The sequence below is a fragment of the Crocuta crocuta genome, unplaced genomic scaffold (genome assembly GCF_008692635.1).
Source record: "Crocuta crocuta isolate KB4526 unplaced genomic scaffold, BGI_CrCroc_1.0 scaffold305, whole genome shotgun sequence".
NCBI lineage: Eukaryota > Metazoa > Chordata > Mammalia > Carnivora > Hyaenidae > Crocuta > Crocuta crocuta.
This window is the reverse complement of record NW_027529463.1, coordinates 1,427,140-1,442,609: the sequence shown is the minus strand read 5'-3', so window position 1 is coordinate 1,442,609 and position 15,470 is coordinate 1,427,140. Positions and strand designations below refer to the sequence as shown.

General features: G+C 37.9%; 1 protein-coding gene across 1 annotated transcript in view; it reads right to left on the bottom strand.

Moving 5' to 3' along the window:
• Positions 1–4,545: 4,545 nt before the first annotated feature.
• Positions 4,546–15,470, bottom strand: part of GJA1 (gap junction protein alpha 1) — a 12,628-nt gene continuing 1,703 nt past the window's right edge. The window contains exon 2 of the mRNA XM_077760781.1: positions 4,546–7,454. Within this exon, the coding sequence (XP_077616907.1) occupies positions 6,290–7,438 (1,149 nt within the window). The 5' untranslated portion in view covers positions 7,439–7,454 and the 3' untranslated portion in view covers positions 4,546–6,289. The remainder of the gene's footprint in view (positions 7,455–15,470) is intronic.

Below are 15,470 nucleotides of genomic sequence, written 5' to 3'. Positions count from 1 at the left end.
ATGTTAAACATCTGCTAGATTATTCCAGAGTTACTATTGAAATGTTTAACTTGGCACTTGTTTGCTAAAAAGAGGATATTTATGGGAGGAAGGTATAACATATAAATGATGAAAGGAAGTCTTTCTACCACAAATTCACGAACACCTAACACTAGTCTAACAAGAAAACTGCTCTAAATGTGTGTAAGAAATAGAAGGGAAGGAGTTTGATGGAGGCTTTATGGCATTTCATCTATTTTATCTTCAATTGTAGATTCAGGGTGGAAAAATTCTAGAATTGAAGCTTCAGCTATAAAAAAATCTTGAGAGAAAAGTGTATATATATATGTGTGTGTGTGTGTGTGTGTATACATATATACAGCTATCACAAATCAGAAAACTCTGATGAGATGTTAGACTCGAGAAATTAAGAATATGAAAATGGAGAAGAAATGTGATTTAAAGTTCTACACTGAAATGCCCTCAATTGTAATCTTATTTATTGTATCTGCTGCCATTGTTTTTAAAATTGTGAATTATAAAATTATAAATTATGATCTATTTTAAGTATACAGAAATTTATGTAACAAGCAAATCTCTGTTATAGTTTTAACTTACATTGAATTATAGATGACAGTATGCTGGATATAGTTACATTTAATTTCCAAATTACTTTGGTCTCGCTGAAATTTGAAACTCATGAATACAAAGTGGTTTTCCCCAAGTACTTTCAAATTACCTGCTCCCCAAAAAGGCAGTCATTGACAAGCTTGGCCAAACTATGGAAAATTGTCTCAGAACAAACATTGTCTTCAATTAGTTCTCCTGTTGTTCTATCTTTGAATAAATCTTTATATAGTGAATAGCTTGGATGATTAGAAATCAATATGGTAGAGGACTGTAAAGGCCAATGTAATTCCAGTTTCTCTGAGTTGAGAAAAACTTGAACTACAGCCACAGTCACATCAAAGTCTTCAAGGGCAATGACCAACTCAACTTTGGGCATTCTGGCTGGACTTGAGACTTCAGGTGCTGTTTTTTTGATTCTCAACATTTTTCCCTTTATTCCCCAGAGTTGAGTTAACTTCAACTGTAGTCATTTTCTCACAGTTTAGGCTTAAGGTTAGTTTACATTTTATGTAGGGAAGGTTTTCTAACTTAGTTAACTGTGTTTAGAATTAATAAATATGACTGAATATATGAAATATGTAACTCTGACTTAAGGTTTTCGAAGCACAAGACAGTCTTACACTTTTCTTCATTTACTTTTAAAATACATTGCATGGTTTCTCCTACCATAGCAACTAAAAACTATCTTATTGTCTATATCAATTCCAATTGAGTTTTGGAAAGAGTAACTGACGGACAAGACATTCCAGCACAAATGCCCGACCAGGCTCCAGTGAGCTTCATATTGTGTAGAGGCACATGGCTCATTGCATTAAATAAGACTCAGGCCCAGGCTCTGCTTTCAAAGTGGGTGCCTCTTGGGACAGTTTTTGTATTCAACAGGAAAATGTGTAGGCATTGAAATTACACGTCATAGCCTAAATAAGCATTTGGTTGTTTTAAAGAAACATCCGGACACCAGGAGAAATAATCTGACTTAAAATTTCAACACTTTTGGAGACCAGGAAACAAATGAAAAGTTTTTCCTCCAAATTAGCTTTCTTCTTTACACGATAGTCTTTATTCTTGTTGAAGCAGTGTTTCTATGGTGTTTGTTCCATGACTGCTCTTGAGCTCTGAAAATTGCCAGCTGCGAATTCTGACCTGCCAAGGGATCGGCTCTATTTGCCCGACCAAGGAAAGGTAAAAAGAGAATCTCGCAGCCAGTAAAGATTATAAACATGTTTCTACACTGTTGGTGTGCTGTTTATAGAAAGAACTCACTTTAAGACTTTAATAAGCCCCCAAACTTCATTATTTTGCTCTCCCTCAGAGTACAAAGCACAGATGTTTTGGCATGTTGGAATTTGAAGTTTGGAATTTTTAGGAGAGGCACTGTGTGGGCAGAAAGCTAGCATCCTGGGCAGGTTGAGGTTCAGTAATTTTCTCAAAATAAGGTAAAAGAACAGCCCATGGCCTGAAAACTTAAGAGACACTCACAAGGATTAGGGTGCTAATGCACTGGACCAAATAAGGGCACTGAACTTCTTCCTAATATTTGAAGACATTAGACAATCAATCGTACCCCTTTTAAAAACAGGCAGCATAAGCTTGTATATAAAATTCTGAAGCAAAACAATGGTAACATAAAAATATATAATTACTTAACAAAAGACTAGTGAATTTCACATAAAAGGAGAGGCTTTGTTTAAAGTAAGAGTTTCCTAGTGTTTACAGAATAAGAAATACTGTTACAAGACTCTAAAAAGGACCTCGGAGTTTCTGTTCCCTGGTCCTTTCTAACATGACCATCCTCTCCCTCATTTCCACTCAATATTAAACTTTTTTCCTCCCCAGCAGCCTCCAGAACTGCCCTGTCCAATATATCCACTAGCCACATGTGGCTATTTTAATTAAAATTTAAATTAATCCATTTCTTCAGATTCACTAACCGTATTTCAAGTGCTCAATAGATTTATGTGGCTAGTATCTATGATAGTGAACAGAATAAAACATTTCTACCATCACAGAAAGTTCTACTACTTCTAGAAGATTCCAATTTTTATTTTTTTAAATGTTTATTTTTGAGAGGGAGGAGAGAGCGAGCATGGGGGGTGGGGGTGGGGGAGGGAGGCATAGGACCCAAGTAGGCAGCACAGAGCCTGATATGAGGCTCAACCTCACAAACTGAGATTACGACCTAAGCCAAAGTGAGATGCTTAACTAACTGAGCCACCCAGGCGGCCCTCAAATTTTAATTTTTTAAACATGAAATTTAATGCAAAAAAGTATATATTTGTGGAAATGAAGCTGCATTGTTTTCTCACAATTTTTAAACACAGCTCAATTTATTTTTAGTTGTGGAAAGCAGGCAGTCAATTAAGCAAACTGAAGTATGGAACATCATTTTAAAAACTTCTGGGAGTAAAAATAATAGATACTTCTGGAAGGATTCACATTGTAAGCTTCCTTGGGCTGGAATTATGGGGCCATTCTAAAAATCACCACTCCTTAACAAAGTGCCTGGTATGTGGTTGGTGTCTGACTCTTGACAATGATTTCCTCTGGGAATTAAAACTTCTCTGATGTATGTATACATATACAAAACTGTGTATATTTACTATATGCTTATTATTTTTTTTTTGTAGATAGTGAAAGCTTTAAATTTGGGAAATGGTTAGAATGTACTTCCTGAAAGCTGTAACTTGCCCTCCCACCTCCATACACCTATATCAGAACCCTATTTCATACCTCCACTCTCCTGCTCCAACATTTGGTGGTCTAATCATTTATCCATCCATATCCCATGAACCCTGCATGTGTACGATGTAGAAAAACATTCAAATAATTCATTTCTCTATTTTCCAGAGTAAATGCAAATACATGCACAGAAAACTTGCCTCTTCCATCAGTTTCTCAGCCAGCCAAATGATAATACCTGAAGACATGTTGACATTACCAATTTTGGTAACTGACTGGAAAACTGGTTATTAGATAATCCTTTGATTTTAGGCAAATCTCATAACCGTTGCTCATTAAAAAATAAACAAAAGAAGCAATTGAACTGGACTAGATTATTTCTAAATTAGTAATAACTTTATGCTCTAATCTAGTTTCTTTGGGATAATGTGTATGCAAATTTTTAAAAATTAAAACTCTTGAAATGTGACTCAGAAGTAGTATTAGTAGATTTTATATCTTTAAAAACATTTTTTTAATGTTTATTTTTGAGAAAGAGTGTGAACAGGAGAGGGGCAGAGAGAGAGGAAGACAGAATCCGAAGCAGGCTTCAAGCTGTTGTCACAGAGCCTGACGTGGGGCTCTAACTCAAGAACCACAAGATCATGACCTGAGCTCAAGTCAGATGCTTAGCTGAGTCACACAGGCGCCCCAATACATTTTATATCTAAAATTATAGCAATATTATTCACTGCCCCAAACTGTTCTACTCCCTCAGAATGACTCAACTGGGTGGGGGGTGGGGTGTTAGGAATTTCTAAAATCTATTTTTTTGTATTTTCACAATGTCTTGGTAGAAGATTCCTAGATCTATTTCATTCTTTTGTCAGAGTATAGCCACACTTAAATGACTTTGTTCTTAGTCTTTTATCTCCAGGAGGCTCCACAGCTTTAAAATTACATCCTTAACTTTTTATGCTTACTTCTCTCATGTATGGATCTACTAAATTACTTAACATTACCTTATTTTAAGCTTTATCACACATAGCATTAATCTTATATTCCAAGTTCAACACTTAATGTACTTTATCTTCTCTTAGTTGAATACCCAAAAATGTTATCAATGTTGCACTGAACCTAGCTAATGACATTGTTTTTAAAGACTCCTGAATCTTGTGAATCTTATTTGCCTAAATCATCAAAACTAATGGAAAAATGTCTTTGATAATTGTGAATAGATAGAATAAAAGTTTTAAAAATCACACAGGATATAGATGCTATCCTTATACTAAATTAAAACTTTATTGAATAAAGAACACTCTCCAGAACACATGATCTGCAGGACTAGTCTACATTACATGCAACGAAGCTGAACAGGACAGTAGTTTAACATGGAATGTCAAACAAATTAGTATTTTTCATTGTACAAAACTGTTTACGTAGCTGACATGCAAGAAAAGTATGGTACTCTGCATTTTCATGAATCATCTCTGATGAGTTTTAAGAAGACATTTGAAGAAACTGGTAAATTTCTTTAGGGTATATTTCAAATAAATTACTTACATGTGCACTACTGAAACTTCTTTTCAACTTCTCTTGCATTCCAAATAAAGTCTTAGTGCAAACATCAAAGTTGCTGGTCACTCCAAAAGACTGTCAAACTCCTAACAGAATACAAGTTCTGAACTAATGTGTATTAAGTAGGACAAAACCAAGGATACCAGTTACTGCAAAATTCATTTAGGCACACTTAAAAGCCCATTCTAAGCATTTCTTCTAAGTGTCTCACATTAATTACTAAAGCCTGTTTACAGTACTAAAATTCTATCATTCAAGCATCCATGATTACATTTCAGAAAAAAGAAAATCATTCATTTCAGCAATAGCATTACTGCTATATTCTAAAAAAGAGAAAGAAGGGGAAAAAAATCATAATTAACAATACCAGTATCCATTAATAGGATACATGGGAAAAAAATACTTAAGGGGAAAAAAAAGTGTGCTTTACTTGCACAGCAGGAATTATAGAATGTAAACACCATATTGGCCCACACCACAAAATCCATGAGAAAGGCTCAAATTTGAACACTGTGTATGCATTATTTTCAAATCTGTGTGAGTTTATACTGCATCTGCTTGTACCAATATATGACAATAAAACACACTCTTCCACACACGTACACATACAAGTGATTGTTAAATATTGAGCATGGCTTGCTTCCCTGACTCTAATTCAAAAAATGTTAAGTGACATCCCAACTGTTTAAAAATGTTTACAGAAACCATTAATGAATGTGAATAGTAGCTGAGGAATGATGAAAAAGTGATGGCAATAATATGTCGCAAGTAGATGTAAAAGAAACAATGTACATAGGACTGGCCGAGATTTGAAAATGCATGGGAAGTGTCTTTCCGTGGGCCTTGTCTGGACTTTTAATCGCTACCAAGAATAACAAATATAGTGTCACAAGTCCACTGACATGTGGAGGGTCAGGCCTAGAAAGCTTACCTTCAAAGTGCAAATTTTAACAATGGAATGTTTTAGCAGGGACATAAGGACAACCCTCCAACTTTCTCTTGATAAAAAGAAACAAGATGTCCAGGAGGTATTTTTTTTTTTTCCTGGTCAAAGTTATTTCAGTTTCATGGTAGAATAAAAAAGTACTTGTCCAAAAATATCACCCACTCTTTCACATACACAGAATTATTCTTAGGGGTGTGTGGGGGGAGAAAAAGCCCTTAGCTATGTATCACCTAATGCAACTTATATTTAGAACTAAAGTTCTTTGATCAACTACATTAAATACCAACATGTACCTCCCTTAGCCCCTCCCTCTCCACCCACCTATCCCAAATACCCCCAATGAACCTAGGTATTCTAATGTCTTTGTGTTTTTCTAAGCCTCATGATGAAGGCTGTTGAGTACCACCTCCACTGCAACAAAATGAACACCTAAGGTGCACTTTCTACAGCACCTTTTCTCCACCAATGAGCAGAATCTTGATGCTCTCAAGCCTGGATCTAGATCTCCAGGTCATCAGGCCGAGGTCGGCTACTGGCACGGCTGCTGGCTCTGCTGGAAGGTCGCTGGTCCACAATGGCTAGTGGTTGCAGTTCGTGCCCAGTAGCTAGTTTTTTAGAATTCTGGTTGTCATCAGGGAAATCAAAAGGCTGTGCGTGGGAGTTGGAGATGGTGCTTCCCGCCTGCCCCATTCGATTTTGTTCTGCACTGTAATTAGCCCAGTTCTGCTCACTTGCTTGTTTGTTGTAATTGCGGCAGGAAGAATTGTTTCTGTCTCCAGTAACCAGCTTATACCCAGGAGGAGACATGGGTGAGAGGGGAGCAGTTGGTGAGGAGCAGCCATTGAAATATGCGTATTTCGGAGATCCACATTCTTTGGAGGGGCTCAGTGGGCCAGTGGTAGCATGGTAAGGATCGCTCTTCCCTTTCACGCGATCCTTAACACCCTTGAAGAAGACATAGAAGAGTTCGATGATGTTCAAGGCAAGAGACACCAAGGACACTACCAGCATGAAGATGATAAAGATGGTTTTCTCTGTGGGACGAGAGAGGAAGCAGTCTACCTGATGAGGGCAGGGATCTCTTTTGCAAGTGTAAACAGCACTCAAGCTGAATCCATAGATGTACCACTGGATCAGCAAGAAGGCCACCTCAAAGACAGACTTGAAGAGGATGCTGATGATGTAGGTTCGCAGCAGGCCCCCTCGCATTTTCACCTTGCCATGTTCTTCAATACCATACTTGAATTTCTTGATTTCAATCTGCTTCAAGTGCATGTCCACATTGACACCATCCGTTTGGGCAACTTTGAGTTCTTCCTCTTTCTTGTTCAGTTTCTCTTCCTTCCGCATCACATAGAACACGTGCGCCAGGTACAGTAGTGTGGGAACAGACACAAATATGATCTGGAGGACCCAGAAGCGTACGTGAGAGATTGGGAAGGATTTATCATAGCAGACATTTTCACAACCAGGTTGCTGAGTGTTACAACGAAAGGCAGACTGCTCATCACCCCAGGCCGACTCAACCGCTGTCCCCAGTAGCAGGATTCGGAAAATGAAAAGAACCGACAGCCACACTTTCCCTCCAGCGGTGGAATAGGCTTGAACCTTGTCAAGGAGTTTGCCTAAGGCACTCCAGTCACCCATGTTGCCTGGGCACCTCCTGAAAAGAAACAGAAAGACAACTAAATGATCACAGACTGCAAATTATTAGTTAAAATGTATAATTGTTTCCAGTCAATAGCCAAAATATCATTAAAGGTCTCTCTTTAATCTTTCTAGCACTCTCCTCACCCCCCACCAAAAACGTGAAGGCTCTTCCTGTACCATTTTCCACTTGCAAAGAAGTCTCACAATTTTCTTGAAGTAAGGTAAGTCTTAGAAACAACAGAGCTGTTGTGTCCAGTAAATTGCAATCTTGACTGGCAAAGATATGTTACTTGTTCAACCTCTGCCCTACCATGTGACTTGAGAAACTGTCTATGCTAAGTGCCTCTGCTTATTTTATCCATCTGATAAATGACAACAGTCTTGCCAGATAGGGTTGTGTCTGGATGCATGCCCAAGCAAAATGCTGATGGATGGTATTCAAAAAGTATGAGTGTTTAAGAACTGAGGTAAGAACACCCATGAACACATTTACACACAACCGGTTTCCAAACTTTAATGCTATTATATAGCATTTTATTCCTAACCGTACTCTGAAATGTTTCACCTTGCTATTTCAAGCATAATTTGTGTGTATTCTGTATTCTGGTCATTTATGGTTCTGTTTCTTCTGAAGCAGCGATTTATATGGTCCAGAAGTCTGTCTTCTGCTCAAAGAAAAATACGTTGTACTAAAATACACCATTTTGACATACTGCGTCATTATATGCACGCCACTACTTTCAATAAAGCAAAGACTAAATAAATATACATCACATTTCAAGTAAAAGTTCAATTTGTCTCAATACTATTAGACCACTTTAAAGTGTTATATCTAGCAAAAATGATTGGTTTTCATCTTTTGATTGCTGTACACTTTCAAGTTCACTTACCAGGCTTTGGGCCCTGAGCTGATATACTATATTTAACTTCCTATCAATACCTAGATATCTTAAGCCCAGAACTTCCCCATTGCTGGGGATGAGAAATAGACCCAACTCTATAGAGATGACATGGATCCCAAAAGTTATTTATCTAATTCGATTTATACTTCTAATTGTCAATAGTTCATTTAAACGGATGAAAGTTGAGCTCTTAGGGGTATAGGAAATATTAAACTATTAGTAGAGTCACAAGAAGACTTATGATCCCAAGGCCAAGGATTTCCAGTACACCGCACTGGTTTTAAAATTATAATAAAGCTGGAATATTAAGTCTAGAAATGTTTTCATGCTTTCATACAATCTTAGCAAGGGCTGAAAGCTGGGAAGAAATGAGTAACATTACATGTGGCAGGCATAGAGAATACAGTCTAATTTTCACCATAGTAACTGGAGAGTTACAGAAGAAAGAAGTGCTCGAAGATTATTTAATAATCAAAAACAAGCTAAGCAAAGTCTTTCTAGGAGCTTCGTAATAAATTTTAAATAGTGTATCTGAAAGTAGGATTATATAGGCTTCTTAGAAATAGAAATATGTTCATTATCTGAATATAAAAGTTCCTCAGCTGGTATTGAACTATAAGTCACCTTCTCCTTGTAGGAAGTTGATGAAATCCAAGGGAGTCTTCTTCCCTACCATGCAAGATTACAGGGCGATTTAATGCCTGCACCTCCAGGCTGAAGAGGCCAGAGGAAATAAAATGGAAATCTGGCTTGGAATTTCCTGGATCGAATCAAGAGATGGTGGATCCATAAAGCGAAACTATGTGCCAGCTATCTAAATTAGCAGTAGATGCGTATCTTTGATGGCAACCCAAAGAATGCTGAAGGAAGAGGGGGAGGTGGGTGGGCAGGTCACAGAAGTAATGCTTTTCCAATGGTCATTAAAACGGAAGCTTCCCTTCTACTTTTGGGAAGGGCCATTTTAGATTCTGAAGCCACATGTTAGACAGTGAAGCTGATGTATGGAAAGAGCAGTCAAAAAAGAACAAAGGGAAAAAAGAACAAAGGCTTACAAGGTTGACAAAGAGAGTTAAAGAGTCAAGGGGAGGCTCAAAGTGATAGGAGTATTTAGCTATGATGGACAGTTTAATGGTGAGAGAATGTATAAAAAAAAGAAAAAAACAAAACAAAACCACCCTATAATTTAGCAGAAAATCCTGCACTGAGAATGAAGAAGTACAGTCCATGAGGATCAAACAAACATAACAGAATTTTTGGAGCAGTATCAGTAGATAGTTTCTATGTGATGATGTGTAAATTGGCCTTAGTTCTGTTTGCAGAGAATTACAATATTTTGCCAGTGTCATCTGCTTTTGCTCAATACTCCAATTGCTGGGGGAAAGGAGGGGACCACAAAAACAATCAACTATAAAATGATAAACTGTCTACAAACATCTCATCATATTCACCCAATGATGGAGCTCAAGACAAACTTAACATGTTTAGATATTACCAGGCACACTGAGAAGTTGTCATTTTGGTCAGTGTTTCATCATTATTCAAAGTAAAATAAGATTATATAGATACTTATGGCAATTAAGTACTAAGTTTCAGTACATCCTATGGAAAATAAAACTTAACTTTCATGTAATTCTGAGATTCCTAAAAACCACTCCATAATGCAATAGTATGTGAATTGGGTCACTGGGCAGTTCACTAGGTAATAGTTCTTTATTAATACACCAGCAACTTAACTGTAAAGTTGTGTTTTCTTTAAGCACTCACATAGTTGTAATTTGCATTAATGAGTTATACTCTTTCATCTGAGTAAGATGAATTATCTAGTTGGACACCTAGTATCCTGTAACCTGTTATTACCACTATCATAGAGACCATCAGATACTGTTTAATGTGATGGCTTATAATGGTTGTGATTTTCAAGGGGCGGTAACAAAAATAGTTACCTTTTCTGGTAGTTGTTCACTTTGTTGTGAGTCAAAAGTTCTATCAACTAGTTAACCCTCTACCCCATTAGTATTTTAACTTTTCCAAATCTTAGTTGAAAAATTATTGTCTTTTTTATAAAGAATGGCATAATTATGTTTACTGAATCCTTGGCATTGATTTACAGACTATATACCTCATTCATATTTACCATCATAAGGCAGGTATATTCCTTATGTGATACAGGAGAAAAACACAGGAGCTAAGTGTACTTCATGTATACTCATGCCTTCACCTCTAGGTTCCCAAGCTGGGACTTTATATGTAGAATATGGTCTAGGTTAAGGAGTTATGCAAAATTCTCATTAGAAGCAAATGCTTGACAGCAACTGATCATCCTTCTTGTCTTCTGTATACCATGTCAGGTCACAAATTTTTCCATTGCTCTTCATGGTCCTCTAAACCAGAGTACAAAAGCCACTGGCATCCACGCATGACCTCTCCAAGGACCCCCTGGACCCTCTGCAGTGGTTCCTGAACCACACCACAATCATTTGGTAGTAGTTGTTAAAAACATACATTCCTGGTACTCACCAGCCTGACTGAATCTGGTTGGGGGTGGGGGGGAGTGCAGGGAAATTAGGGTTTTTTCCTTTTTAAAACAAATGCACCAGGTGATTCTGAAAAGTTGAAAAGTTTCAGGCCAGGAGGCAAACAATGGATCCTTGACATTTTTGGTGCTCTCTTGTTGAAAAATATTTAGGATTGGGGAAATGTTAGAAGAGCCGAAAGGAACAGAGTATCTAAAAAGGACAAAGGGGTGGTCTAGGATGAGGAGCAGAGGCTCTCTGGGCATCTAGGAACTGAGCTCACCCTTCACCGAACCACCCCGTGTCACTCCACTTCCATCAGATGCTCCCCAAGAGCACAAGGATTCAAACACTATTCAAAATGAAAAGAAAGTTTCAACTTTAAATTACTTTTGACTGTCCCTTTTGCCAGGGCCTTAAAAACAAATCACCATGCCAAAGTTGTAGTCAAGTCGCTCCATGTCATTAACGTCCTAATAATTGTTAGGAAAATTAGAACATATTTTAATTTCGATTTTAGAGAATTTCACAAGTGACAGCTGTAATGAGTTTAGAGTAGGGACTTTACTGTCAGCAAATATTATAGGCTTTATCTTCCCCCAAACCCCAGATTGACAGAGTCTCCCCACCACTTAGCTTGATCTCAGCCATCATCACCTCTTTGGGTTTCAGGTTATTAGCCTAGTCACCTGCTTGCCAAACTATTCTCCTCCAACAGCCAGTCTTGAAAGAAAAACTAACAAGTTGATCTGCCTTGATCAGCTCTGCTGTCTAGGTGGTTCACTTTGTCAGGTCTGTAGATCTCCCTTCTGGTCTCGCTTCATCAGCCAGCCCTCCAGTCCTGTCACTTCCTATTTCCCTTTGTCCTGTTTCTGTTTCTTCAATGGTCTTTAGCTCTACTTGACAGGTTTTATATACTTATAGCTGTTTGTTTGTCTCCCTCCAGGACAAGGACTTATTTCTGTCTGCTTTCCTCAGCGAGAATGCAAGCTCCACTAGGGAGATTGTCCACTGCAATCTCCACAGTACTCAAAAAGACACCAGGTTCCATTCACCAGTGTTACTACCTCTTTGAGATTCTCTTACATATATCCCAAACTTCTGAAGTTTCAAACTAATTTTTAAAAAGACTTTCATAGTATAAAAAAAAAGGAGTATTGTCAGCATCTCATATTATGCAGACATTAAGTTTTCAAGTGATAATTGCTAAAACAGAAATCTGCCTGTTGAAACAACATGCTTCAAGTGACTTCTGAGCAGGCAGTAAGGACTGGGGTAAGTAAAAAGGTTCCTTAACAAAGAGCTTCTTGAATATACTACACGACATCATAGTAATTTGGGATTCTTGCAGAACTGCGTCAGGTGTGAGAGATGTTTATTCAGTCTATTATGTTGTTACAGGTTAAGATTTTAAACAACAAACTTGTGCTGTCATCCCCCAATTCTGCAGTATTCTCACTCTACACTAAGTGGTTTAATTGTTGCCCAGAATAAATAACACCATAGTGTCCTGCAATACAAGAAATAGCCTGTTTAAACTTGTTTCTATTTCAAAAATGAAAAATTTTGAGGTAGGGCTGGGATTCTGAAGGGGAAGAGCAGCAGCTGATATTAACCCTGGTTAACATAACATCTCTATGTAGCCTCAGTCTATGCAGGCATTGAATGATCTGAATCCGGTACCATGGCAAATACTCCCAGTTCATCAAGTAACACACAATCTTTTCTTCCTCCTATCTGGAGATTTAGCCTACCTCTGTGGTGTATCAAACCTATTCCATTTAAACATCTATTCTATTTAAAAAGGATACCATTGTATTTCCTCAGCTTTGATGTGTAGCACAGAAATGCGTAGTTTTTTTTATGGGGGGGGGTACAAGACTTTCGTTCCTTGGTTCCCTCTTCACCACAAAATCAACCTGCATCAGCCTCCACAGAACAATAAGAGATAGGGGTTGAGGGACTCCGAAGATAGTATGATACCTATCAAATAGAGACACCCCTCCCCCCTTCAATAGCTACCACTCAACTCCCCCACTAACAGGAGTGCCTCATGATCACTTTAGGGATGCTAGAAGAAAAACCCTAAGCCAGAAGCTGAAGGCTGAAAGCCATGTTCATCTACTGTGATGTGGTAGACCTTAAAAAATGTAATTTCTATTAGTTCTTGGTGTTCTCCTCCACTTACCTCCAAATTGACCATTTTATTGAACAGTCTGGTTATTTTGTCATCACGTAAACACACTATGAGGGTACTCACAAGCGTATTGACTAAGAACAGAATCTTTTTCAGTGAGCACTGAATAAGAAAATTCTTGTACGTGAAGCTTGTAGTAAGAGCTCAATGAAGTTTAGCTCTTATTCTTTAAAAGATCTTTAGATATATAGTTCATTTATTTTCTTATCTTGGAATAATTTCTGTTGCAAAATGGCAACTAGGAAATCATTAACATTTTCCTAATGATAATCAAAATTAGTTTTCAAGAAGCTCTTATAAAGATTACAATATTGCTATTTTAACTATTCCATATAGATCTAGAGATCTAGAAGAATTTACCCTTTATCAGCTGATAAGGAAAAAAAAAAACCCATGAAGAATATCTGCCTTGTCTTTGTTTCTATTTGACGGCATCTTCCTCAAGTCATGAAGAGTCTATAGAATGCATCTGGCTCACAGAAGTTGCTTTAAAAAAAAAAAAACAGAAAAAACCCATACCATTTCTATATTACTGTGAATTTCAAGCATTCCATAAAACCTTTATTTTCTAGAAATTACTTAGAAAGTAAGGAAAATTTGAATTTGGAGATTATGGCAATTTTTAAGGCTAAAGCCATTGATACATATCTCACCATGATTTGTGTTTTCATTTTGGCAAAAACCAGTATGTCATACATAAATGGTGAATTTAGAAACGCACATTGAAGAATTTTAGGTAGTTATCACAAGGATCCAAAAAAAAAAAAACCCCAACAACACCGCACAATTCACACAATTAACCTTCCATGAAGGAAAACTCAGGATTTTTTTTTAAACTTGACTTACCTAGATTGACTACTGACCTTAATAATAAACACTAGATAACTACTTTTCACTTCCAAGCTGAGCTGAACTGGTGTCTGTGGATAAGCTTCAACAATCTATTCAAACAACCCAGAATCTTGGAGGAAGTCAGAACAGGAAAGGTGGAGTAGAAGGTATTAATCACTGGTGACTTTCCTATCATTCCCTTCCCTCGGGTGTCATATATAAAAGGCTCTGAGGCTTCAAACCAAGCTACACCTCTGGATATTATAAAAGAAAGGAAGGAATGCACTGTATCATGAGTTTCCATCCTTTATGCAGGAATTGGAAACATCTAAGAAAACAACTTTCAATGTCTGAAAACACACCCTTTCAGATGCTTGCTAGAGTATCTTTGGAACCTTGTTTCCCAGTCAGCAACGAAGGAATCACACGGGAAAGGCTGAAAAATCCAGTGGATGGGGCAGCTGTGGTGATAAACTCTAAAAGGCATTAGAAAAATGTGAAACCTGTTTGAACTGTGAAGAAAGGAGGAACACAGCACTACCACTGCATGTTTCACCCAAAGGACAGGTGACAGCTATGCCTTGACTTTGGGAAGTACAAAGCATCACACACACTGCCAGGACAGAATGTACTCCTGCCACTGGTATAATTTCCAGTCAATTCGGCCTACCTAGAAAAATTAACTTCCGACTTATTTTCTAAGCAGTTTATTTCATTATTTAAGATGAAATTAATGAGATCTCTGCATTAGTACTGGCTTTTATTTTCAATAATCCTCGTACAAAAGTAAAAATTAGGCTCCTTTAAGAAATACCAATCGATTTTTTAAAAATTGCATTGGGGTACTTGGTGATCAAGTGTGCCCAATTTTCGGGGGGTGTGTGTGGAGATAAAGTATGTTTTTATTACTAACTTGGTTCGTGAAGCAAAAGAAATTAAACTAATTTCCAAATAAAACCAAGTCTATTTTACCAACAATTTATAGGTCTCCTCTTCCCACCCCCACCTAGCACTTGCAGAGAGACAGACGCGCTTCAGGGTGAGGATGAGTATGAGGCTGGTCAAGGGGAGATTATGATAAACTTTATCAGAAACGCTCAGTAAACATTTGGATGCCTAAGTGGATTTGTGGGCAATCCGCTGCTCGGAACTCAAGGTTGGAGTTTCCGAATCCTGTACTGATTCGCCTTTGGACACGTCATTAGCTCTTTCCTCATTTCATTATCCACTCTCCCCCCCCCCCCATTCTTGGGAAGTTTCGAGAACTTGCAAGAATTACAAGTGCAATACGATCACGGTAATTCCCCAGGTCTTCAGATTGCTTTACCAACGTTTACACAGTAGGACTCAACAAGTTTGAGAAGAAAAAAAAAGGGGGGGGTGAGGGAAATTGGATTGACACGTTTAATTAAATTAATCGTTTGCTCTTCTTTTACCATTTGGCACGCCGTCCTTCTGCCCCCGCTCTCTCCCCCTCCCCTTCCTTTTCAGTGGCGGAACGCGGACCTGCGCTCGGTTTGGCTGCTAAGGATTTCAGGGAAACGTCTCAGCAAACCTCTCCAAACCCCGGAGCTCGGGCAGCGCAG